The sequence below is a fragment of the Limulus polyphemus genome, unplaced genomic scaffold, assembly GCF_000517525.1.
Source record: "Limulus polyphemus unplaced genomic scaffold, Limulus_polyphemus-2.1.2 Scaffold1979, whole genome shotgun sequence".
NCBI classification, from domain to species: Eukaryota; Metazoa; Arthropoda; class Merostomata; order Xiphosura; family Limulidae; genus Limulus; species Limulus polyphemus.
The window spans coordinates 194,599-222,327 of NW_013667589.1; the positions used below are offsets into that span (position 1 = coordinate 194,599).

Consider the following 27,729-nt stretch of genomic DNA (forward strand, 5'->3'; position numbering starts at 1 on the left):
TTGTTTGGAAGGGTTTCTAGTGCCATGTGTTAATATTATCTCCATTTAAGAATATATTTTGTTTCCAAGTTAGAAGTTACTTGCCGGATTATTATTTTTGATTGGTTACTGTGTATGTAGATCTGATTCAATCAGTCAACGAATGTTTCCATGTGTTTTTAGTGAGTATGCATTAAAAGTCCTTGTTCATTATTTAAAGGTGTATTTTATATAGCCACAGAGCTATAATCCACATCTGCTAGCTGAAAAAACTTGGGCATGATTGGTTAAGTATCTCGCAGTGCAAGTTATGTAGGGGCATTCTGTGATTTTGGGCTAAAAGCGATTTAACATATCTCAGTTCGAATGCCGATTTGGTTAAAGCAAAATCTTTCAAAAACTGTAATATCCTAGGTTAAGAATATGTTATTCCGGCTAAAAACAATTCAACGTTACTACCAGGATTCCTAGTAAAACAAATATTTATTAACATTTTTGTAAAACAGAATTAATATACTCATAAACCAAAAATAGTGGCGACCCAAACTTTTACAAACTACACATCTGAAACTTCAAAAACGTTTTAATTTCTCAAAGTACGCTTGAATGAAGCGTATAACCTTAGCGCAAGCAACATTGGGAAAAAGAACTAGAAAAACAAAACTAAGTTTCGGAAATTATTACACAAACACACACAAAATTTCTTTACAACACCGTAAAATTGTACAATTATTACTCACAATAACATAATTCACTCGTCTCTTTTCTTTCGTGGTTGGACTGGCATGGCCTAGCGATTAGGGTGCTCTAATCGTAATTCCAAGGTCGCAAGATTGAAATCCTTCACCGAACCTCCTCGCCCTGTCAACCATTGTGACGTTATAATATTATATGCAGTCTCACTAATCGTTGGTAAAGAATAGCTTTAGAGTTATGGTGGGTGATGTTGACAAGTTGCGTTTCCTTTCATGTGAATGTAGAGCATACCTATTAAGAAAAGTTCAATTGCATGTAAAGACCACTAATTATACATGTATTTCATACATTATTTCTCTTTGTTTTCTCTTTTGTAAAATTAAGGTTTCTGCCCTATGTATTTGTTGATAAAAAATTATAATGAAACATTTGTAAGCTTAAACGGTATGTATTTGCAACTCTAATCTATTCAATATTTTCCTTTTGTTATTGAAAAAGAAAAGGTAATATAAAGCTATTACTACAACTACTTCAGAAGATAAGCTTTTAAAGCTTCCCCGCCAATTTACATAATTACGTTTTGAAAACGTGGCTATCTATTGAAGGTCTGTTTAAAACAATGCTTCGCTGCAATTTTCTTGTGATATCTGGAAACAATTGTACGTAGAGAAGCACATTTCCAAGACTTAAAAAAATAAAAACAGATTTCCATCTACAGAAAAGATTAACTTGGATCTTATTTTAAGTTAAGTTGTATGTAATTTAGGAAATAACAAGTGGTGCTATATGCGTCATTTGTAATGTACAAAAAGTGATCATTTCCACTGAAAAATAGTGATATATAAGTAGTAATCGCACTCGTAAGCTTTAGGCTAAATATAATATTTAGGTAAAGTAAATCTCTCATTTTTATATATTATTCAACTGTATGTTATTCAATCAGTATACTGTATAGGCCTAACTTAGTAATTTTACAACTTATACAACAGTGCTGAACTAACTACCAGGATAGTACTCAACTATGCTCTCTCCAGACTAATTTCCTGCGTAATCCGCCTTGTTTTATTATTTAACGAATCTATGAATCACTATTCAGTTCCTTGGTGTTTTTCAAGACGAAGAGGAGTGTATAATAGTATTTCAACCACATTATGTCCGACATATTCATCGTTGACGACGTGTTCATTCTGTATAACGCTCATCAAGACAGTTGGAACTCAACAAACACAGTAATTATTTTTTTTCTTTAATTGTTATTTCTCTACAACAAGAAAAGGGGGGAGGGGATGGCTGGCCATCAGAGGGCTATGCCCTCTCTTTGACCATGAGATTAATAAAAGTGCTACGGAAGTAGAAGAGTATAAGCTATGGTGTGTATAGCTTTAGTAAAGAGCAGGAACCAGAAAAGATATGATATGTGGATGAACGATGAAGTAATCAGAATATCATTCCATCACACCTCGAGAGAAATGTAAGCTGGTAGATGTAGTTGCGGCAAAGCATTATGAGTGGGATCTTTTGGTGGAAGCGACGTGACGGAATTTATGCTAAGAAGGACCAAAAAAGTATTGTTCTGGTTTGGGTGATTGATGAAAAGACACCAGCAACGGCATTAAGCCCAAAAAGATGTTAACAGCAGACTCTAAAAATCTATTGAGCGTGATCATTGCTGTCATAAGACATCCAACATTACATTCTTTATTCATTCTCCTATGGTTTTTAAAGAAGAAAAGTGTATAATAATATTCTAAACACACTATGCCAACGATGAGTTCCGCTCAATACAGAGATCATTAGGCTGAGTGGGACACCACAAGCAAAGTAGTAGTTGGAACATTATTTACATAGACCGTTTGTTACATCAACAGTTCTTTAAAAACTATAGTAGACTGAATAAAGAATTTAGTGTTAAAACATACTAGGTCTAACACTAATGTCTTATGACAAGCATAATTAATTATGACTATATTTCCAAACTTTGAAAAGATGTATACACAATAAGAAAAAAAGTTTGTTTACAGCAGAAAGTCTCGTTTTCAAATTTTTAGTTTTATTCGCCCATGTACGGCCACACTGCCTGAATTTTTTGTTTTTTCGAACGTTTATCCTCGCTTTCAAGTATTGGTGGCCCAACATGGCTAGATGATGGGGCACTTGACTCTCAATCTGAGAGTCGTGGGTTAGAATCCCCATCACATCAAACATGCTCGTCTTTTCAGCCGTGGGGGCGTTATAATGTTACGGTCAATCCCACTATTCGTTGGTAAAAGAGTAACCCAAGAGTTGGCTGTGGGTGGTGATGATTAGCTGCCTTCCCTCTAGCCTTACACTGCTAAATTAGGGACGTCTAGCGCACATAGCCCTCGTGTAGCTTTGCGCAAAATTCAAACCAAACCTCCAAGTACTGGAACATACTATTCGCCTCAGCTTCATGTCAAACTACACTTGATCTCTAAACTGAATTGCTCCCCTGCTGATTCTTTATCATCTCCGTGACTTTCAAACCCGGTATGTCCACTGCTGTTTTCTGAATTAATATGTCATATATGCTGATCTGCTTTCCATGCCAGTGAGAACCTCGCGCTCAGCCTTACCCCTACTAATCATTTATTGAATCTCTATGCCATGTCGCTTCCACCAGATGATTCCAATAAGAATGACTTGGCACAACCAAATCTACCAGGTTACACTGATCACGAGAACAGGTGGATTAATCTTCTAACTGCTTCTGTCTCTCATCCACATGAGAAGTCTTTCGGTTCCTGCTCTTTACCATTGTCAACCCAATTCTTCTGATATTTTGCACGTCCTTCACAGTCATGTCATTTTCATCTGGATATCTTAATCATCGCTTATAACCTTTTAGCTTCGAACTTTTGTTCATTTCATAGCCAAAGAGAATGAATAACCCTCTGTTGGCTGAAACCAAACCTGCAATCTCTCAAGCTGAAATGAAATTATGAATAAAAAGTAAAAAAAAAAAAAAAAAGAAAGAGAGAGAGAGATTGTTCATTTGCAGCGCTATCACAAGTGTAAGAAAGGCCTTTATGAATTTACTTGAGTAAGGAAGCACATTTTGCTAATATAATAATAAGTAGCCAAACAACGATTTATAAGCATAAGGAAGAGTTTTATTGATGGTGGAACATACTTCATATTTCTACAGAACATTGGTCTGTCTTCTTCAAATATGGTCTGTACTAAGCAATATAAGGCGTATAGATAGTTACAAAAACAAAAGAGACAAGGATTAAACGTGACAGAAATTATACCAGCAGGTGGCAGGATATAGGTAAAGGTCAAGATTATGAGCGGTGAATAGATCTTGCCAAAAACGGTTTATGTTGCTAGGGCCATTATCACGATTTAGTGAGAGATAGTTTGCTTTGACTATTGCCCAATTAAAGTCTGCCTTTATTATTAGCAAAATATAGTCATTTATAAAAAATATAATTAAGCTTTATAGATTACGTATTTTTATGTTATGCATTTAAATATAATTTCAAATGAAACTTACAAACTTACAATTTTTCATAGATGTTATGAATAACATGATTTACATTCTGGACTTTCTTATCATTGGTTAGCATTCCAATTTATTTGCAACTGATTCATCAGGTGGAAAACGAAATTTTATAATACGTATTAAAAACATGGTAATACCATAAAAAATATCGTTAATTACGGAATTGTTCCAAATTCTAACATCAGTGTTAAACTTCATAAAAGTTAATTCACAATATTCTAACTACAACACAAAACAAGTCATCCATTAACGAGGAATTTTTGTTACTTGTTTGTTTGTTGTTATCTTTGGTTATCTGTACTTCCGCTACGACTGGTATCGAAACCTTTTTTAGTATGTCATAAGCCCTAAGACTTATTGCTGAGCCACTGGGGGAGGGGGCAAGTTTGATATAACCAAAAAATGTGTTTTTGTTTTTTTATCTAAACACATAGCTACACGATGGGCTATCTGTGTTGTGCCCACGTTTTATCGTACGTTTTATAATATTATTTGCGTTTAAATCTTTGTTGTTGTTTTTATGAAATCCCGCTTTATCAAAAGCTTCTCACTCAATAGCTGATTTTGTTTTTTCAACTTGAAATATTGTGAATTTACTTTCTTGAGGTTTTAATGCTGATGACGGAATATTAAAAAATCTGAAACGTTTATAATTAAATATTTAACTGGTGTTACTGTGTTTCTGATAAGTACTTTATTATTTGTTTGCATTTCTTATATTAAAATCTAAAAATAAATCCGCATGCATCCTTAAATAACCCACATTTCAGTGATCCTGCTGTCAAATTCACTTATAGTTATAGGATGTTGAAATTAATTTAGTAGCAAGTACAATATATTGTCTACTTAGCTAATAGAATCAACATCAGGTTTTAGCATGTGTGTGAGAAACTCGAAAGAAATCGGGGGTACAAGTTCAGACATCTGTAAAATGATATGATGTCGAATGAGAACAATGTGCGAATTTAATTTGTAGGGCAATGAAAGTACCACTGGTTGTATTTTAACGTCTTATTCGTACGTATAAGCAATCGTATTTATAAATGTTTATATTTAATTTGTTTCACAATTATAATCATAAATTGGATTATATATTATTAGTTAATTCAATAATTGTCAGAGTTATTATTATTAATGTTATCCTATTCGTGTGTTGTTAAGCCTAATTAATATGACTTAATAATATAGTAATACTATTACTAGTCTAATAGTAATAGTTAATACCATGAGTTAACGACATAATTAATTTTGTGCCAATGATAGTTAAAAGTTGTGAATACATGTCTTTGTTATTTTGTCTTAAGGATACACACACACACAAACATATATATACATTATAATTTTTAAAACATGCTGTTTAAAAGTTTTATGTAACTTAGTTACACTCACAGTCCCAAGTTTAATCTGAACAATCACGCTTTATAATGGTGTTAAAAAATAAAAATTGGAATTTAAACTACTATTTTAGTGTTTAGTCACTACAGACTTTCTTTAGTACTAGTAGTTAAGACATATGTTATTAATATTATTATTACAAGTAGATGCTATTGCTAGCAATAGCATAATCTGATTAAGCTAGTAGTACTAGTAGTAACTGTTAGATCTGTATTTAACTTATTTTGCAAGATACGATAATCCTCTGTTATTTAGATGTTAGATTGAACTCTGACAAGTTTGTTGAAATGTTAAGGGTTTTGTTTATTTTAAGTTAATTGGATTTTGCACTTAAATTACTTATGTATTCATATTACTTTAGTACTGAGTGCAAAATGCTAATTTACTGTGAAGCATGTAATTATTATACAACAGAAGATGAGGACATTTTGTTCCTTTCAACTTAAGTTGAATATTAATGGTTCAAGAAGTGAAAAAGTAACATGAAATATTAGTTTACCTGTTCAGTTTGGTATAAGTAAAAGACTTTAAAGTTTATATTACATAAATATGTTTAGATATAATAAAGAATTAAACTTGAAATAATTAAAAACAAATAATTTTACACTGTAGTTTTTGAAATTTTTTGTATGTAAGGACAGTCCGTTATAGAAATGCACAAGCAGAGAAGACATTTCAACACACTAATGTGAATCTTCATTAGGTCCTAGGACACTGTTCCAGTAGGTTATGTATAAAATAAGGGCAATCGTGGTTAGGATGGAAGGCTCTGGAATGTATACGTGTTCCTACATTGTTCTTCTATTCAGAAGTGTGATTATTGAGTGGTTCTAAAATGGTGAAATTTAGTTGAGTTGTTTTTTTACTAGAGTCCACAAGTTGATAATTTGTTAACCTGAGTTTTGTTCAGAGCTGTTTGTTTTTATTGTGTAAAGCAGCCTTAATTTTATTTGTAAATGTTGTTTTTTCAATGATTTTACAATTATTGCAGTCAGTTTGATGTCCATTATCAGTAGCATGGTTGTCAGAAAATGCAGAGGTGGTTTTGTAAAGGAAAGTATATTAAAAAGTGGTGACCCATTTTTAAATGTTTCTTAAGAAAAAAAACTATATTTTATCTGTTATTTTCACTAATGAATCTTTGTACGTGTTTTGTAGATTTGACTGATCTTGTAACCACTATAAAAAAATTAGGAAATAAATACAAATTATGCCTCTTTCGTTCTAGAATGACAACAAATTATAACATTATAAGAATTTTTTTGATATTGAACTTTCAGCTGTACGTGGTTAACAATACAGAAGTTACAATGACGTGGCACATGTGCTCTCATATTACCATATCCAATAATAGAAACCGGACCTTAAGCCTCTACGAAGTGACCTGTCTTGGCTGTTTTAGTAGACTAGTATGTTGTAAAATAGTCACATTTCAATTATTATACATTAAACATATGTATATAGATTATTACTATTTAGAAATAAGTTTTTAAACTTATTTTTCTTAAAACATAGAACAGTAAATAAAGAAGTAAAGTAAATAATTATCTGTTCTTGTTATGACCTTTGTACTCGGTTGCTGCTTGACGTAGGTTGCTAAGCCATATAAAATTTTGCATGTGGAGTATATGAAACAAAACATTTTTTTTTAAGTTTAAGTTTTATATATATAGTTGAATAACCAAAAAATCATAAATTACTATATCGATACCATAGAATTTCACTATAATTTATCAAGCTTAGTAACTAAGCTGTATTTGGGTCTAAAAAAGTATGAAATTTCAAGCAGACTAAAGACACAACGTATTTCCTTGGGTCAAAAGAACTAGATGGCATCCTAACACATGAAAATGGCTGAGAAAGCCACTAGGGGGACATTCTGAGCTTTTGATTGGTTATTCACGATATATATTGAAATAAGTGTATAAAAAGGACCATTTTCAAAAATGGAAAGATGTGATTGGGGCCACTGTGTTTGATTCAGTACATCAGTGATATCTCAGCAAATAGAAAAGATATGAAGTTCTTATTTTATATTTTGGGTTGTCAATATTGGTAATTTGAGTACCTAATTCATACAAACTATAGACTTAATATTTTGACGTCACAAACATCTAATTTGAACCAATGCTGCATTCAACATATTATGTGACACACAAAAATCACGATTTTTCAATATTTACTTTTAAGTTAAGGAATTGAATAATGTATAATACTAAAATTTGAATTTAATCTACAGTTTGATACCAAACTTATTGACATACCTTCATGAAATAGTAGTTGAATAAAATTTTGAATGCAAGTCAACAAACATGATGACATGGGCTTTGACCCATGATCTGGAGAGGGTTAATTACTTTTTACTTTCTCTCATACATTTACTCTATAATACAATTATCTAGTCTTTCTCTAACCTCTATTAGTGTGGTTTAGCTAATCTTCTGTATGGTGCCTTAAAAGATTTCTAAAAAACTCAAGTATACCAAGTCTACATCCTTTCCATCATCCAGAAAAGTAATATCCATAAAAAAAATATAACAGATTAGAATGGGAAGATTTCCCTTTAGTGAATACATGATGGCTCTTTCTTATGATATCATATTTTACTAAATTATTTAACAAAGCTTCTTTTTTAGTTTCTGTGGAATGATTGAGACAAGATCTTAGTATTACTAATGGTATAATTATTTGGACTATTATTCTCATCTTTATTAGGTGTATTATTAATTTCACAATGTTTCAACCATTGAATTTTCAGGATGTTGTCAGGTGTCATATCAGACATTTTATATGCCTCACAACCAGAAAGCATTTTTCTGGAATTACCAGGATTCAAATCTCTGAACCTGTGATCCCAAATATGGGAACTCTAACCACGTGGTTATCAGGAGGACATAGTAATACACGTAATAAAGACAAGAATGTTTGTCAGGATAATTATACCATTAGTAAAGTTTCTTTTGTTAGGCACTAGACTTTTTCCTATTGAAGAAGTATGATTAATTAGTGTACAATTTCAAGTGTATCACTTATTCATCACTTTAAAATTGTAAAGTAACATTGCTGACTTTTGAATCCTCAAGAACATGTACCTGCTCTTCAAAAACATTGTATGGTCTTACAGTCTTGGTGCATTATCTGTTTTTAATCTCAGTCTTTTTTACTTAACACCAAGAGATTTATATGATTCAGAAAGTTTCCAATGTTTTGGGGGGCACATTTATGGCCATGAATATTGCTAACCCCCTCTTTTAAAATCAAAAGAGGGAGAAAAATTATCTCGTAGTCTTAATTAAAAAAAAAAAAGGAAAAACACCAGTATCCTTTAAGAATCCAATCCACATTTTAATGTTTTGCTTATTTTCATGTATTTAAAACAAATCTTTGTCCTTTTAACGTTATTAACCAGCTGTTTCTCATAAGATCTTTTTGGTTTTATTATTCCTTTCCTTTTTTTCAAACTAGTTCTCTTTTAATTCTTTATATCTTCCATTGTATTGATTAATTTAAACTTCTCAAACTTACAGCATCTTGAGTATTTGAAAGTAGAGCTGGGCAAGTTAACCAATTAATCAATATTATTGAATACCTATGAGCAGGAATTCCACTGATTAGTGTCATGTAAACTAATTATCTGAAGTTATGAAGTTTCTGATTATTAGTTTTATTTTATTCCAACAATCAAATAATTGAAATTACAATTATATCAATTGTCGGTGCTGCTAGCTAGTTGCCCTATCTTTAGTCAGTAGTTTAATATTTGTGACACTAGAAAATAGTCTGAGGAGCTTTGCCATAACAAAAAAACAGGGTGAGACCCTCAGATCATGAGGTACCCCACCTCTCAAATCCCTAGGCCATGCTGTCCCAGAGCTGATATCTGCAGTGGGCAGAGCAAAAATAGATATTACATAGCTTTTCACTTTACAACAAATAACAACTTTTGTCTAATGGATTATCATTCTTGTTTTCTAAGTATTAAATACAGTAATTACATGCTAATTTCTATGTAACTAATTTCTACAATGAAATATGTCTGACATAGGGTTGTGTTTGCAGACTGTAGAATTTGGAAACACTTCATTTAAATTTATTAGATGATGTTATTATTTGTTGTATAATATACATTCCTCTATGAAAAATTGTTTGACCATTACTCACATAGGTTCAAAATATACATATACAATTGTACATTCCATGTACCCTTTTTTTTTTTATTGTGTAGAACATGTGTGTAATCATAGTGTCTTCTGAGTTGAAATTAAAGCTTAGAGCACAGTGGATTCTTTATAATTTAATTTAGCCCTTTGAATTTAACTGAGCTAACCTATACATTAAATTTAACCCTAAAAAAAATGTGGGATGCTTCATTATTAATAGGTAGATTAAGAATGTGTAGAAGATTCTGAGGCAAATTCAAAAGCTCATTGTATTTTGGTTTTGGACATTCCAGAAATAATTTTCATAACAGTAAAATTGCATGATATTACATTTACTAATGGTATTGCGTTTTGAAGTATTCTTTAAAACTACTATTGTGATGATAATTCTCAAGATATGATGAAAAAATGTGTAAAATATCCCGAGAAGAAATCTTGTAGAAAAGGTACAGTTCTTCTGTACTGTTTTGTAAATAATTTTTAGTATTTTATACAATAGTTCATCCTTAATTTGTAATTATTGGTGTTAAAATAAGCTAAGATTATTATTAAACCTACAGGCTACAGAAAGTTCCTTATAAATATTTAATGTGTTTTAGGATGTTCATTTGCCCGTAAATTACCAGCTTTTCAAGTGTGAAATGTTTGCAACAGTGTTATAGGATACTTACCAGCTATTTTATTCTGTAGGTTATTCTGGTGTAATTAGTTTTGTTTGAATGTTTTCATTTAGGCCTAAACCTTTGTTCTTTGGTAGTTTTTCAAGGTTTTAATAGGCTTAGCATGTATACCCGAAATCATTGCAAAGATGTAGCAGTTATTAGCTGTTTTGTATATCAGAAATTTGTTGATCACTTCATTTTTTCTCATATTTTGAAAGCATCAAATACAAAGATGAAACTTTTTAACAGTTGTGATTGATTACACAGAAAAGGTGCATGTTGAAGAAAGGCCTGAAAAGTGGATGGTCTTCAATCCATTTTAAGGATTGATTACTGTATTCCTTAAAAAAAGATAATTGGTTGAAAAGTATTTAGAAGACATTGATTTTCAAATCAAATTTTGAAGAAAGGCCTGAAAAGTGGATGGTCTGCAATCCATTTTAAGGATTGATTAGTGTATTCCTTATAAAAATATAATTGGTTGAAAAGTATTTAGAAGACATAGATTTTCAAATCAAATTTCATTATAACTGGCATGTGAATCTATTTATTGATCAGGTACCTATCCCAGGTGTTTATTTTTTGGATTCCTAAACTGTTATTTAATGTTTGCTGACAAAATGCAATAATGTCCAAACCATTTGATGAGATGTGGCATTATTTCAAAAAGAAGAAAGCCAGTTGCATGGTGTTTAGTGAATTTACATTTTGTACTCAAAACTTATGTCAACAGTAGTGCTTTCTGATCTTCTTACCAATATAAAAGTTGTGGGATAAAAAAAAGCTAGATTTGTATTGTGTAGATACAGTAACTCAGAAGCAAGTGCCAATTGGGAAAAGTAACGGCAAACAGATCTAAGGAGGTTAAAACAATCCAATTCATTATACTTGTTAAATTAGTATGCAGGGTGGGCAAAAAGTCTGGGCACCCCTCTTATTTATAGCTCATATTAACAATTTAGTTTTTTGTGTTTTGGTAATGCTCTGGCAAAGAAACAATATGAAACTAACACTTTAAAAAAAAAAATTGTTGAAAGTTTTGCTAAGGTCACCCCTAATATGCTAAGGAGGATGTCACATCACACATGGAGATGTATCGTCCTATGTCATGAAAATGAAGGCCAATAGTCAGACACTTTGGATTATTAATCAAACTTTTGTTAGTCTGTATCAATATGCAATAAATTCTTTCATGTATACCATCTTTATTTGATGGGAGAGGGTGCCCAGACTTGTTCACCTTATAGTTTAACATTAGTGCTTTAAACTTGTTCAGTCATGTAAAGAAGTAAATTCTGAAACATTCCAGGATGCCACAAATATGAAAAACAACTGAGTGTGAAAATCAACCAACATCCGAGTGCTTATATGGACAGCTTCGAGAAATGTTTTTCTGGTATCACAAAATTTTAACTATACAAATCAATGAATTATTTATAAATACGGTAGCACTTTTAGTAGGAATGGGCCAGATGTGCAATACAAATTAAAATCTCAAGCACACTGCAAACAGCATGTTAGCAAAATTTTATAAGCACTTTACACACTCTGTTGAGTAGTAAACAAACCAACTACAGAGTAAGGAGCCACCAAAGCACTTGAGACAGTTGATAGAGTAAAAACAAAAATTTTACAAAACCACAAATTTGTCCATACGACCATCTGACTGTCCGACTAATATTGTTGGAAAGGCATAGCTCTCTCCTGCCTTCACCTTATAAAAGTCTAAATGAACATGATTGAATTACGCTACATTGGCTAAAAGTGTCTTTCTTAGTTTTATTTATAACTTTAGTAATAACCATTTTGCAATGCTACTAACGAGCTAATAATACACTAGCAGTTATGTTCTTTGATTGCGAGCACACTCTGTGAGCTGCTAAGTAACAACCTGCCCTTATATCACATGCTAGTGCACTATTGTTTATGCTAGATAAAGTAACGTGGACTAAGTAGATTCTCTATTTCCAGGTTCTAACTATGATCTAATTTTTGAAAGCGAATTTTTCAGCACTATACATCAAACTCAAGGGTTCTGTGTTAGATAAAACAATTCTTTGCATAATGTGGCATTTTATCATCTAGAAAATGCTTAAATACCTTTTAATTTACCTACCTGATGTGTGTACTCTTTTTCAAGATATTTTCATTGAGTGTGTGGATAAAGTTGGCAGGATTGTGAATTCATTTTAAACATTGTATTATGTGGGCACTTGAAGCACTGGTTCTATAGTATCTGATTTAAATTCCATGTGCACTTGTGTATTTCACAACAATGCACAAAATGCTGGTAGTATCTGACTTGGAAATTTAATGAATCATTTGGTTTTTATATGCCCCATGATTAAAACGTGTATGGTTTTCAAGCCTGTACAATATTTTTTGTTTATGGTGTATACAAGTAAGAAACAAATCATTGAAGGTGTCATGTCCAACGTGCTTAATAGTTTAAAGGTGTTTTTGTTTTATATAAATTCAAAAAACAAACCTTAAATCTACAGTACTATGTGATAATTTTTATATGATTATAATATGATAAGCACAACTAAATTATGATTTTGTATAGTATTATACATATGCTGTTAATATATGTAGCAAAGTATACAGTGACGAATAATTATGCATGGATAATTTGTAGAGAATTATTATATACATGCCCTTGTGTTGTAATGTTTTTTTTTCTTTTTTCACTGTTCCTAGGTTGTGAAAAGGTATTTCACTGGGTAAGACAAACAAAAAGCTTGATTTTATTTTAGCAATGGCTAATATTAATCATGGTCGTCTGCAAGAACAAGAAACTTCTGGGGCTGCTTTAAGTGAAAATGCAGGAAATAACGAGGATCGTGCTTGGTCAGTGGATTCTGTATTAGATTTATCTTATATGGACCTTGATGTTGTGAGCTTGGCAGAAAACTTTGTGAATATTAACGATGATGAATATGTCCCTGGGTCTGTTAAAAACTCTCTACAAATACTCTACCTTCATCATAACAGATTAGATGATCTCCCACAGACTATTTGTCATTTTTTGAATCTGCGTTTATTAGACATTAGCAATAATCAGATGACGGAGATACCAAATTGTATAGTACAACTTGTAAACCTTAATTCATTGATAGCCAGGGGAAACAATTTGAATGAAGATTCCTTTCCCAAAGATTTTGGTACCTTATTATCTCTTGAAGTTTTGAATATAAGTGGAAATGTCTTGAAATTCATACCTCACCAGCTGATGAATTTAGAAAGTTTAAAGTCATTGTATCTGGGAGGAAATCACATTGAGGAGATTTCACATGACATATGGAAGTTAGAAAGGTAAGGCCTATAAATGTTAAATTATATATTTGTATACACGCACAGATACATTTACATGTTTTGGCTTAGTTGTTAGTACTGTATCAATGATGTTTATGTGCTGAAATGCTATTTGTAATTTTTTTACAGTTTGTTAAGAAACATGATAACGCAGATGTATAGTTTGTCTATATGGGGTATAGAAACATTATACATGTATATGTAAATTCACTGGAATTGCTTGTGTGAATACTGATTTAACTAATAAAGAATGCTGACATACTTGTTTCTATTCAAAATCTTTTTAATAAATTATCAGGTAACGTTACAGTCACATGCATTACACATTCCTTTCCACATTAATTCCTAAAGCCTACTATTCACTTTAACAGCCCTACTTCTTGGAAATATACATTTATGTATTTCATGGATAAACTAAGATGTTTATTATATACCTAAGTACACGAGTAGATTTAAGCCTGTATGTAATTGCTTATTAACTGTACATGCAGCTTATAATCATATATTGTAAGGATAATATCCTGTAACTTTTTTTTCATTCAGTACTAAGAATAATTATTCTGTATACATTTCATTTTCAAAGTTGTTTGGCTGTTTGTAATACTTTCTCAATGGTTTAAAAGGTGGTCTATTTTGGTTTGTATAACAACTGAAACTTAATTGTTTTCTACAGACTGGAAGTACTATATCTTGGAGGAAATAATTTACAAGAAATTCCTGCAGAGGTTGGAAGACTTCAAAACTTGCAAGCCTTGGTTTTGTGTGAAAACCATTTACATAGTCTTCCACATTCAATATCAAATCTTCGACGTCTTCGATCCTTAGCACTTCATAAAAACAACCTTACCACTCTTCCCCCAGAGATTGTGACATTACGTGGTCTTGTAGAGGTAAGCTCTTACTACAGTTGAATAGGTTCTTGATATACAATATTAACCTTTTCCAGAGCACTGAGCAATTTCAAGATCTAAAGTATACATCAGAGTATCAGATTTCAAAATTTAAGTGAAATAATTCAAACCATATTTCAACACTTATTGAATCAAAAATATTTGTAATTAATATTTTGTTATTTTGTAACATTTATTTAGTGTAATTCACAATGAAAAGTGAAAAAGCATTCAAACATATTTCTACAAAGTTGTGAGGAGACTTTCGTAAACAACATATTGATGGATTTTTTTTTAATTTTCCACCCATCCAGAAGCATAGGTTTATATTTGCTAAGAAACTATCATCATTTAAGAATATGATTATTAATGTTTTGTTACAAGATTTTCCTCAGTTACAGCCTACATTTGTAATGTTTTATGATCTTGTAGATGTCTTCAGAAAAACCATTAATAAAGCTCTCCTTTGAAAATAGCTACAAGCAAAAGTTTCATGAGAAAGTGATAAGACCTGGCTTAGACAGAGAACAACAAAATATAAGGAGAAGTTTAGAAACTTTACAAACAAACCCCAAATATAGGAAGTTTTTTATAATTTCTTTATACAAAGAAGTCTCAACATGATACTGTGTTAAGTGTTTTTTCTTCTGAAGTATGTATGATGAAGATTTTGTCTCCTTACCCTGTCTTGAATATTAATTTATCTCTTGAAGTCTACTATATTCTAAGGATCTTATTGAATAAGGTGTGAATGGGGGAAACATATCACATTTGCTTGTAAATATTCTTTTTAGTTTTGTATATTTGCTACTTGATAATAAATATACACATATGTACATATTGTTTTTTTTCTTCCATTAATTGTTTTCTAAGGTTTCTTATATACAAGATGTGTGCATTCCTCATTTTTTATACAAACCTTTTCCCTGCCCTTAGGACCTAGCTTTCAATTAGACTTAACTAATTGTTTGTTGAATTTCATTAAAATTCATTAAGCTGATTCAGAATGCTTTTACGTACAATCTCATGTTCATATATTTCCAGAGGTGGTTGATCCATTCTTTTTGTCCATGTTATTGTGCACAGTTTGATTTTTGTGTTTATTCATGTGTATAAATAAGAAAATTGGAAATCTTCATTTTGATTATCTTTCTTATTATTATTTAGGATTCTAGATAGATGTGACTAAAATTTTTACATATACTTATATCTCAGTAAGCTCTTCTTTCCTCTAGTTTGTGCTTTTGACGTGTATTTTAAACAAATAAAATGATTTACATAGGGTTTTTAACATGATCTTTTGGATTTAAAGTTTAGGCCAATTGATTACAGTGTGTTTTAGTGAAATGAGTTATGTTCACCTTAAGTGTATGTACAGACTCGCCTAAGTACCAGTTGACTGCCATTTAGATATATCAACTTGCTTTTGGATAAATAGAAAGCTGTTATTCCAATGAACTCCCAAACTAAGTCTATCTTATTTCACCTTTCCCACAACGTAATGATATAGATTGTAACTTTAATTATCTGACACTTAAAAGAGAGTTCACAAGATATAGTACTTGTCATGTTATGTGCTGTAGTATTGTAATGTACTGCTTATATCCAAGGGTATAGCATTAGTAGTGCAAATGCACCATCAACTTTAAAAACTGTGCTGTGCACTACCAATATTTGTTTTTGCTCTTTCCCAAAGCTGTTCCATTGCTCAATAGCTGTGTTATTATATTTCCACAGCCCTAGTTTGCCCATTACAATTATGAAAGTTCTCTTTATGTTTCTACTAGTCATGTATGTGTTATTCAGAGTTGGTATTGCCCAAAATAGTAGTAGTCTGTCTGCAATTTTGGTCAATGGAGAAAAATATTATCACTTCCAAATATTTTCTTTGTAAAGCACTGCCTGATAAGTAGAATGTACAAGCCTCAAAATATAGATGTCTTGTTGTTTTATAATTTACTTAATCTGTTGTCAAGTTTTATTAATGACAATACATTTAAATTTTGTGGCATTTATCATGAACCACAATAAGGTCATTTTTGCTAGTGTATTGTGGATTCCACTCTGTGATGAATACTGCCTGACATGGTATACTTTGTTTGTTTGTTTTTGAAAATCTGCACTGTCTATCTTGTGACCATGCTTAATGCCAATTATATTGTTGCTCTTCCTACCATGGACCTAATGTACAATTCCAGATGCTGCCAAGTGTTAGTTGAGTGTGTCTGTTCAATTGGCATCTTTGCCAAAACAGTTATGTCGCAGGATTAAATTACGCATACCATAAAGATGGGGTGTTCTATAGGACTGCTAGTGGTCTTTTGCTTTATAAATATGTTTGCCCCAGGCTGTACACTCATGGACACACATGAGTAATGAGACAGGGATTGCTTCTGATCTCTGACACCCTTTGGAGTTGAGACTCTTCCTACCTCAGACTTGATGTACAGTTCCAGATGCTGCCGGGTGTTGGTTGATCGACTCTGGTGATGCGGTCACCCGGACTTTCCAATGCATTTTTCCCTCCTTTCTTCTAGTGAAGTATAGGAGTCCTTGCCACTTACCAGTTCCTAGCCACTGTGGTGGTGGACCATGGAGGTCTGTCCTCCTGAGTGATGCATCATACCACTCAGTTGAGAGTAGGGCAGTGGTATTCTGCAGGTGTCAATTGCATATAGCACTTCCTAGGGTGGACCAGATATACAATTTCAAATGCCGCCAGATTTCGGTTGCAGCACTATGCCATATTAATATCTATATATATCTAGCATATTGCTTTTTTCCACCATGGCATTTCTCCTTCCTATCATCCTCCAAATGTACATTCCCAGGGGATCAGGTGTTGGTTGGAGATGGTCCAGCTAAGTAAATCCTCACATGTGTTCTGGCTGGTGTCCCTCCTCTTATCGTAGACTGAATGAAAAATGCACAATGGCACCAGGTTTTGGACTGGAGATGCACCTCATGTTTTTGGTCCCTCTTCCTACTGTGTACTAGATGTTGGATCTGGTGTTGGTTGTAGGTGGATGCAGCATGTCTTCCGACTTGTGTACAGACAGGTATCCTCTTCCTACCACGGTCTGAAAGAACCATACCCAGTGGCACCAGGTTTTGGACTGGAGATGTCATCCCACCGGGGCCTTCCTACCATCTGCTGGATGTCTGTTCGAGGTAGATCAGGTGTTACTTGGGTTAGAAATATGTGCAAGTGAAAACAGATTTTGGTACAGAAGATCGTATTCTCTACTAATTCCTGTTTCGAGGTGAGGAGGAAGGTGATCTCTGCCTACCGTGGAATTGATGTACAATTCCAGATACCGCCAAATATTAGATGAGGTCAAACTACCACTACGGTCTGTTGTACCCTAGCCACTCAACACCCAAGGGTTCCATTAATCGGTAATATGTATTATGGGATTCCTTCATGTTTTTTTTTTTGTCTTTTATGTTCGTGACACGTTCATAAAAGAGCAAAAAGTATGCGGATCAAATCTGGTGCAGTCTCCTGCTGAACTGTTTTTTTTTCTTTCTTGGTTCCACACCTCGTGGCCTCTCTTTGGGTGCTTTTTAAAAGAGAATCACTTTTTCATCAGCCCTCTACCAGTTCAGTGTACGATTCTAGCTATTTTTTGAGTGGAGGTAAGATATCATATTGGAAGTTAATATTTTCCTAAACTGGAAATGTATTTCTGATAGATACTTACCTCCGCTCACATTTCCCACCCAGCCTCCTCACTTCCAGTGATATGTGGTGTAGGTCTTCTGACCAATCTTGAAGTGATTAATCAGTTCAAGTGTTGAGAGGGTGTTGGTTACAATAGGGGGTTGTGTTGTGCTCCTATGGGTAGAGAGCTACTGTATAGTCATTTACATGTGGATATGCAGAAGCAGGTGGAAGGCTAGTGGTGAGCGTTGAAAATTTGTGCCGATAGAAGGGAGTACTAATTGAGAAAAGCTATTTTGTGTCAGAGGGTAAGTATCTATCAGAAATACATTTTCAGTTTAGGAAAATGTTAACTTTCAATTTTCCACTGATGGCTATGGCCATGTAAGTTTTTATTTAGGTTGTTTAGTCTATTGCTCTACTCCAAGATTAAGCTTTTTATTCTTGCATGAATATCAAATTATCCAAAGTATTATTGAAGTCCTAATGTAAGACAGTTACTTATTTTGTATTATCGAGAGAGATGTGAGGGTATCAGTGATTAAGCTCTCACTTGCTATTTTGGTACAATAAAAATAAAAGACAAATTTAGCTCACAAATTGCTGAAGCAACTTACAAAATACTTCACACTAGCCTAACATTAAAGTGGGTCTTTGAAACAGCATGGAAGTTTATTAATACCAAATTTATCTTCTTGTTGAACTTTATCTTCAAATTCACTAACAATGTAATATAATTTAGAAAGAGGAGAATAGACTGCTTTGCATTTAGTATAGTTTTTAAGAGGTATTTCTACTTTAGGTAGGGAATTACTGAATATATAGCAAACAGATCCTTTTATTGGTTGAGATTAGATTTCAATCTTTTATGTTAAGAAGGACTTATACTGCTAGAGTGTTTTTTTTATATGGTTTTGTTATGATGTTGGGATTAAAACTATAAATTGCAATCTGTTTTAGTAAATTTTTGACACCAAGTCTTCAGAATAAGTACAGTTTGATAAACATAGTTCTGTAAGCTAAAGTGTATAAAGACAGTGGCATTTGTGTGTAAGAATGACACAGTATTTTATGTGTTGGTATAATAAAAAAAAATGGCTTCCAGTAAATTGATGCGGTTAAACATTGCTGTTCCTTTAAAAAGGAACACCTAAAATGTTTAATATGCCTTAACACCTGATGTGTGTGTATATATACATACTCATATATAATCACAAGTTTTTAAAATTGAAACATTATTTCTTAGGTAAATCCTAATAATATTGAAAACATAATCTCATTTAAACATATAGATTGAACAATTTATTCCCAGTAATAAATCATTTTATTGTACTTATTAACTGTTATATAGTTTTTTTCAAATTGAAATTCATTTACGTGACTGCCATTCAACAACATTTAGAAAAGAAAAAAAAAATTGGATAATATTTCAATTCTTATCTGAAACTATAAAGTTATAAACTGTGGGAAGTGTTAATGGAAATACTCCTTCTTCATAGTGGTAAAAAATTTGGAACTTGCATGGTAGTACTCTGTAGGGGGTGAGGTGGCATATATGTTCCCATGGCAGTGAAACTGTTAACACTATAAGTACAGGACATGGTATAAAGTTTGTAGAATGTTATCATCCTCTTGATTGTTTAATGAATGTGAAGTTCCCTTTTTTAAACTATGGAAATAGGCAGTCTCAGGAGTTGTAATATTATCAAACAAATTCCCAGTTTATTCCAGAGTAACTTCTAATTGTGAGTCTGGTGATTGGGTTTCTGTGCTACTTTTTTTTTGCAATAATTGTTTTTTCTAGCTTTAAATGTGAGCAAAATTCATGTTAAAACGTTATGATACATGATAGATGTGTTAACTTTGTATGACTATCTTTAGTAGTTTATAATGATCATCTAAGTTTGAATTTAACTATTAAAAGTTCAGAACAGTTTGTTAAGTAGGTAATAAAAAATTGTAACCAGTAGAAACACTAGTGGAATAGATTATTAAGCTAATAAGCTATTATCTCATCTGTTGTAGCTTATGATGCTTTTAGAGGCTGTTTTCAGAATTGAGTTATAAACAAATTCTGCTTAATTTTGGTTTTATGCTGACAAAATGTTTCTTTGTTTTATCAATATTTCTACATACTATGAAATTTTAGTTGCACCATTAAAAATTGCATTATATTTTTGAATTTGTTTTTTCCTAACTTTATACATTTAATTTACTACTGCTTTTAATAAAACATTTTAATGTAGAAATTTACTGGTTCAAGAAAGAAGTAAGAATATAGGAGTGCTTGAAAACATATGTAAATCTAGTATTACACACATTAGGATTTTCGGTTAAAACATTATTAAGAATATTTTCCATTTATTTTTACAGCTGAGTTTGAGAGACAACCCCTTGGTTGTTCGATTTGCAAGAGAAATGACTTATGATCCTCCATCTCTCTTGGAACTAGCAGCTCGTTGTATTAAGATCACTCGTATAACTTATACAAACAGTGATCTACCTGCAAATTTGTTTAACTACTTGGCTTTGGCTCAGAGGTGTGTCAATCCAAAATGTAAAGGTAAGCCAGTAAGTTTTATATATATTACACACATACATAAAAATAAACACACAGAAGCAGCTATGATGTATTAAGATTACTGTGATAAATAACTTGCATCTGGGTGGACAGTAATGTGTGACACAAACAAAAATAAACACACAGTAGCAGCTATGATGTATTAAGATTACTGTGATAAACAAGTTATATCTGGGTGGACAGTAATATGTAACACAAACACACAAACATAAAATAAACACACAGTAGCAGCTATGATGTATTAAGATTACTGTGATAAACAAGTTATATCTGGTTGGACAGTAATGTGTGACACAAACACACAAACATAAAATAAACACACAGTAGCAGCTATGATGTATTAAGATTACTGTGATAAATAACTCGCATCTGGGTGGACAGTAATGTGTAACAAAAACTGTAAACATCTGAATTTTAATAGGTACCTTTCTATAACTATACAATCCTGTGAATTGAACATGCAAATCATATATATGTGTGTGTCACAAGTTTTTACACATAGTGCGGTTTGCTGAATTGAAAGATAAATCTGTTATTTTCAGTCACAGCTAAGAATGAAGCCAGGCCTAGTGGATATGTTGTTGATGGGAAAATCAGCCTAACTACACTACAAATGACTATTTGTGATATTATTGGCTTTTTAAAGAATTTTTGTGATGATAAAGAATTTTAATACTTAAAACTCCTAAAGTTATAACTACCCAAGGGGACTTCAATCAAATATTAAGTGAAGAAAGACTAAGGCAGTGTATAGCTGCTATCAACACGAACAAACTCGTGTCAGAAGAATAGTGTGACAGTACATTGGTGTGATCTACATATTTTGTTAATGACTTCAGATCTATTCATTATTTGTACATTTTGAAGTATGATTTATGAGACAGAAAGAACGGAAATTCTTAACTGATGTTTCAATTTCTGTAATGGAGATGCTTTGAAGATTAGGTTTAAAAATCCATATTGAGAAATAGTTTTAGTTCCATAGTATCTTGAAATTAAAACAAAATGACAAAGAAAGATGATATGAATAGGGCCAGTAATTGTCTCTTTGGATGTGATATATGATTAGAGAAATGTTTTTGTTTTTTTTACATGTATATATTTATTATGCATTTTTTTTTCTTTGAAGGTTTGCTTTATCTTCATCAAGGGTGAATGCATGTCATGCACAGAATACAGTATTAATTGTTATTCTTGACATGTAAGATTTGAATAAATACTTTAATTATTTTGTATATTTGCAAGTACTCTATTATGCAGTTGTATGTCTCCTTATATTATCAATAATGTATGTGTAAATGTAGACTGGTTGATTATTTGCTATCTTTATTTTTTTTTAATTGGTCATATTGTGCTCTATTTTCTCATAGGTGTTTATTTTGATGCCAGAATTGAACATATCAAGTTTGTGGATTTTTGTGGTAAATACCGCCTACCCCTACTGCAGTATCTGTGCTCACCTTCTTGTACCAGTCAGCCAACTTATGCTTCTTCTTCTAGCAGTTCTGAGGCTGAAGTCTCTGATGATGATGAGCAGGTAGCTGCTAGTAAACTGAAACGTGTCCTTCTAGGCTGATTGTTGCTTTAGTGCTGTCAGTTACACAAAGTTCAAATACAAGTTCAACTTTATTTTAGGCTTGTTTTTTGACTGTATCACCTTATTAAGCTTTTTTTTGTTGTATTTTTGTAATAAGTAACTACTGATAGATCGTATATTATACCCAGAAAGTTTAGTTTCAAAAATTGTTTTCCATGTTATGTTACATATTAAAGAGTAAAATTAATCTTTAGAAGAGTGAGATATGGGTTTCTGAAATTGAATTATCAGAAGTGAAAAGGTAAGTTTGGTAATACAATTTTTGAATTGTCTAGTGAGACCAACCATTTACAAAGTCTTGGTAGTTAAGTTTGTTGTTAATGTACAACTATTATAAAATGTTTCAGTGTAAGGTACATGGAAAACAACACAGGCTTGAACCTGTATCTGTCAAGTGTTTGACTTTAGAGTTAAATCATTCTGAAAACTTGTATGAGGGAAAACCTGCTAGTCAGAAAGATATATTTTAATTGTTTTATTATTAGATATTCCTTTCAGGGTGGAAAAAACCAATCAGTGATTAAGATGTAAAATTATCCCTCACCAGCATTAGTTAATTTTGTGATTCTAGTTTGTTAGTTTTGATGAATTAACGAAGAAACAAACACAGAATAATAACATTTTTTAAATGCTGTTTTTCTTAAAAATATATATTTTGGTAAGCAGAGTTATCATTATAAATGTTGTGCTATTAAATATACAAGTTTGTATGTAGTTTAGCAAAATATTTGACAGAGTGTTATACTGCTTATTCATTTCTGGTGTTTAAAAACATTCATTAAAGATATAAAGTTCTGAATTTCATAACTGAAATTGAATGTTAACTATTCAAATGTAAAAACTGAATCTGCTTTAAAGAAACTGGAACAAGGTGTGTTGTATTTGGGTATTTCAAATTATACAGAGTTTTCTGACAATTACTTTGAAACAAACTTCAGAATATTTTATTCCATATTGAGGTTACATTTGTGACAATTAAAATCAAGAATGTATTCAACTCCCCAGAATCACATGCATTATTCTCTGCCTAAGTGGACTTTATCATTACAATGAGCCGGCAGAGACCTTTTATCGTAAGTTGAGAGTTTTATTTAATGTTCAAATTCCATATAGTGATCTCACCTCTAAAGTACCTTTGCACCTTCTAACAACTGGTCTATGTTTATTTATGGTAAATAACAAGCACCATAATTACTGAGCTACAATTATCAGAGAGCATTGAAATTTTTGTTAGGGCAACATTTTTTATATGAAAAGTCGAGCAATAACTGACGTATGCTTCCTACCAAACATTAACTATTGTATGACTACAAAACTTGAACTGTTTGTCCAGTTGCATTTACCAGATACACATACATTCCAGTGCCTTAAATTATAGACGAAAATGTGATTACTGGACGTACGTCAGCATTTATTAGTTTTTATACTTAAATAAAAAACAATTAATAGACTTAAAGAATTTTTCTTTGTAACAGGTAAGCTCTCATTTCCCAGTTATATATCAATGTTTACATTTTATAGAGTAACTTTCACCCAACACTTAGATATACCTAGTACACATTGCAAACAGTTACTGGATATATAACTTGTATTTCATCTTTGAACGATATTCAACGTAAGTATACGTACAGAATTTTGTTTGGCACACATGTAAACCCTAGGTTATCATCACTTACCAGCCAGTTACAAGTCGTAATCAGAAAGTTTCCTTATAGGCATATATATATATATATATATACAAAAGCGTATGGTGAACAGTTGTTTGGTTTCATACATATACATTGGAATGAAAGCATTAAATATAAGCAAATAAAAAGAAGTTCTCTAAAATGATATTCTTGTAAAAGAAATATTTAGTTGTGAATTAAAGTGGAAGATTGTTTTCTGTCACTCAGAGGAACTGCTTCTTATTTTCATTGAAGAAACTTTCTACTAGTCTTTCAGAAATTTTCATGTAGACACTAGCCCTGATGTTACCAGAACTAGTCAGCTGTAACTAATGATAAAGGTTTTTATTTTTCATCGTGTCAAAAGACGTTGGATTTTCTGTTTTTTGCTCATAATATTGCAGCACAACGTGCATGAAAAGAAATTAAAATCTTCCATACTAATTTGATTCATCAAATTTTACTATACTTTTAGCTCTGTGGCTTTTGTTTCACTCCTGAGATGCAAGGAGTCTATAGAAATACCCACAATATTAGGAATATGGACTTAAAAGATTGTGCATTAATTTACTCGGGAGTTACTATCAAACAAAATGTCACATTAACTTACTCAGGAGTTACTATCAAACAAAACGTCACATTAATTTACTCAGGAGCTACTATCAAACAAAACAACATTAATTTACTCAGTAGTTACTATCAAACAAAACGTCACATTAATTTACTCAGGAGTTACTATCAAACAAAATGTCACATTAATTTACTCAGGAGTTACTATCACACAAAACGTCACATTAATTTACTCAGGAGTTACTATCAAACAAAACAACATTAATTTACTCAGGAGTTACTATCAAACAAAACCACATTAATTTACCCGGGAGTTACTATCAAACAAAACATCACATTAATTTACTCAGGAGTTACTATCAAACAAAACCACATTAATTTACTCAGGAGTTACTATCAAACAAAACATCACATTAATTTACTCAGGAGTTACTATCAAACAAAATGTCACATTAATTTACTCAGGAGTTACTATCAAACAAAACATCACGTTAATTTACTCAGGAGTTACTATCAAACAAAACGTAAGCATCATAGCCCCTTTGATTTGTGCATATAAAAAAATAATAATACATGATTGAAACATTAAAAATGATAGAAGTTGAACGGGTTTCTGAAATTTGTGTGAAAGACCTTTATATGATGAATATTATTTATTAAATGTCATGTAGTCCCAGTAATGTTAAAATTGTTACTCTTATTGCATACTTGTGAAAATGGAAAAGTTTCCATTCAGAAAAAATTCAATTGATAAGTATACCAAACGTACATTAATGTTTGAAATACAGTTTATTCTTGTGAGCTGGTTGCTTAGTAAATGTAATTGTGAAATTTAAAAAGTTAGAACTACACCTATGTATTAAATTAGGCTACTACCAGATTTATGCTTATAAATTGCATAAAGTAATGGAATCAATATTAGAATTTGCATTTTATTTATATCGTAACAGTATAATAATAAGCAAGAAATATTGACAGCAACAAAGAATTGGTTTATTAAGTCATATAGTTTGTGCATGTACGAAGCCCTCTAGCTATTAGTTACATATAGTTTATTTGGAAGTTAAACAAGTTGCTTGCTAATTAATAGTTTTCATATAAAAGTAGTATTTTCAGTGAGTCTTGATTAATGCAATTAAACTTGTAAAAAAATCACCCAAAATATTGATAAAATATTAAATACATAAATGTAACAATCGGTACCAGTAAGTAAATAAACAATCAGTATTGGATAGTTTTGTCTTTGTAAGCTGCATATGAGGATTATTATGTACGGAAGCTAATGTTACTTGAGTGTTTGTGGACAATAATGAGAGAAAGGGTGTTTAAAAGGTAAGAGTAAAATTTTCCACTTACAAAGTAGAAGAAATAAATTGTTTTTTTTTATTGTAGTCACAGACAATAAAATCTCATGTAAGGAAAGTGTGAAAATTAATGCAAAAAAAACATTGTATGAGATGGAAGATATTAGCAAGATTATGAGAGTATTTTAGACTATTTACGTAGTTACTTGTTTATCTACCGAATAGAACGTGTAAACTTTACGATACAAATAAAAAAATATATATTGAGAGAAATAACTAATAAATTGTCTGTAAGATATAGGGTATCCACAAAATATGTTAAGATATGTGGGGTTTGTTAATGTAGAGATACATTATATATATATATATATATATATGTGTGTGTGTGTGTGTGTGTATTTACATGTGTTATAAAAGAGATTTTTCTGTATCTGCAAAATAACTCATTTGACTCTGTGCTACTAAACTGATGACCCTTGACATTTTGTTTTTAAATAACCTCTGTTTGAGAATTAGAATCTCATTTACAGTTGTGTCTGTAAATTATTAGTTTTAAAGATACCAAATAGCATTGATACTGAGATTAAAGAATAATTGACTTAATGTGATAGGTGTGACATTGAGACTTGCAGTATTTTCCACATTTAGAAGCATCAAAAGTTAACTTCTAGCCATATTGGTATTCAATTTAATTTGTCATTTTACAATAATCATATATATTTGAATAATCAAGAGTTGGTACACGAAAAGGTTGGTTGTGGTTTGGTTTGCAAAAATACTGTTTCTTTAACTTCAGTTTCATAAATTGGGAGCTTAGTAGGTTTGCCAACTACTAAATGCCAAAAGTAAACTCTTTTTTAAAGTTTTTACATTTTCTTTCTGATTTTCTCCCTAAAAATACCAGTTAACTTGCTATAAATCTTCATAACTCAAACATGTTTGGGGCTTTTGTTTTGTTTTGTAATTCTAATAATTTAAAACTGTAAAAGCCAGTACTTTTATCCACTGACTTGAGTAGTTGGCTGTTGTTTGATAATTCATTGTCTGTTTTTGTTAAGTAGCAGGTAGGTATGGAAGTACATTGAAATAACAGATTAACAATATCTTGTACTATAATATTTTGTACTGTAAGAATAAACAGTAAATTAATATTAAAAGAAAAGTGTTCATTAAAAAGAATTATAAGCAGCATTTGAACTTTAAACTTTGGGTAAAGAATTTGATGTAAACAATTATTAAATGTATAGAGAAAATTGGTCAAAAATTGAAACATTTGAAAATGTAACTAAAGCAACGTTTATCACATGAGATAAGTTTTACTTGAAGATAATAATGTCTTTTTCCTTTTCTTATATCGTTTGGAAGAATGATCATAGTATCTGTGTACATTTCTTGTAGAGACAATCAGACATGGCAAAAACTTTGCTATTGATAAAGAAAATTCACATCATTGAAGAACATTTCCAGTGTATTGATAATATAATGAAATGCTCACTGATAACAGCATAAACATCAAATTATTTTTATGATATAACCTTACTATTTCTATTACTTAGAATGTTAAAATTCTAAACAATTAATGAAAACCATCCTTTTAGCTTGTCAAGTAGTACTAGTAAAGCAACCAGTTACTGATAGAAATTTGTCAAGACAACTATATTTTGTTTATGTTTAATATAAGATCAATGTAGTTTTTGAAATAAAAATTCAAAATGTTTACTAA

The 27,729-nt window shown here is 31.5% G+C and overlaps 1 protein-coding gene across 2 annotated transcripts; it reads left to right on the top strand.

Annotated features, from left to right (window-relative positions):
- Nucleotides 1-5,080: 5,080 nt before the first annotated feature.
- LOC106465548 (leucine-rich repeat-containing protein 58-like) lies at nucleotides 5,081-27,729 on the top strand. Of its 2 annotated transcripts, XM_022393471.1 has the most exons (6): nucleotides 5,081-5,218; nucleotides 6,877-7,005; nucleotides 13,119-13,733; nucleotides 14,407-14,623; nucleotides 20,661-20,850; nucleotides 22,239-27,729. In XM_022393471.1, the coding sequence occupies exons 3-6, from the start codon at nucleotides 13,177-13,179 to the stop codon at nucleotides 22,442-22,444; spliced, it is 1,170 nt and encodes a 389-aa protein (XP_022249179.1). In that variant the 5' UTR covers nucleotides 5,081-5,218; nucleotides 6,877-7,005; nucleotides 13,119-13,176; the 3' UTR covers nucleotides 22,445-27,729. The 2 variants fall into 2 exon arrangements, with proteins under 2 accessions (XP_022249179.1, XP_022249178.1); XM_022393470.1 differs by lacking the exon at nucleotides 6,877-7,005.

What these genes read in the sequence shown, in the direction of transcription:
- LOC106465548 (XM_022393471.1), top strand. Translation starts at nt 13,177, where the DNA reads ATGGCTAATATTAATCATGGTCGTCTGCAAGAACAAGAAACTTCTGGG. An exon ending in GACATATGGAAGTTAGAAAG is followed by an intron (nt 13,734 to 14,406) that starts GTAAGGCCTATA and finishes TGTTTTCTACAG; the next exon opens with ACTGGAAGTACTATATCTTG. An exon ending in CATTACGTGGTCTTGTAGAG is followed by an intron (nt 14,624 to 20,660) that starts GTAAGCTCTTAC and finishes TTATTTTTACAG; the next exon opens with CTGAGTTTGAGAGACAACCC.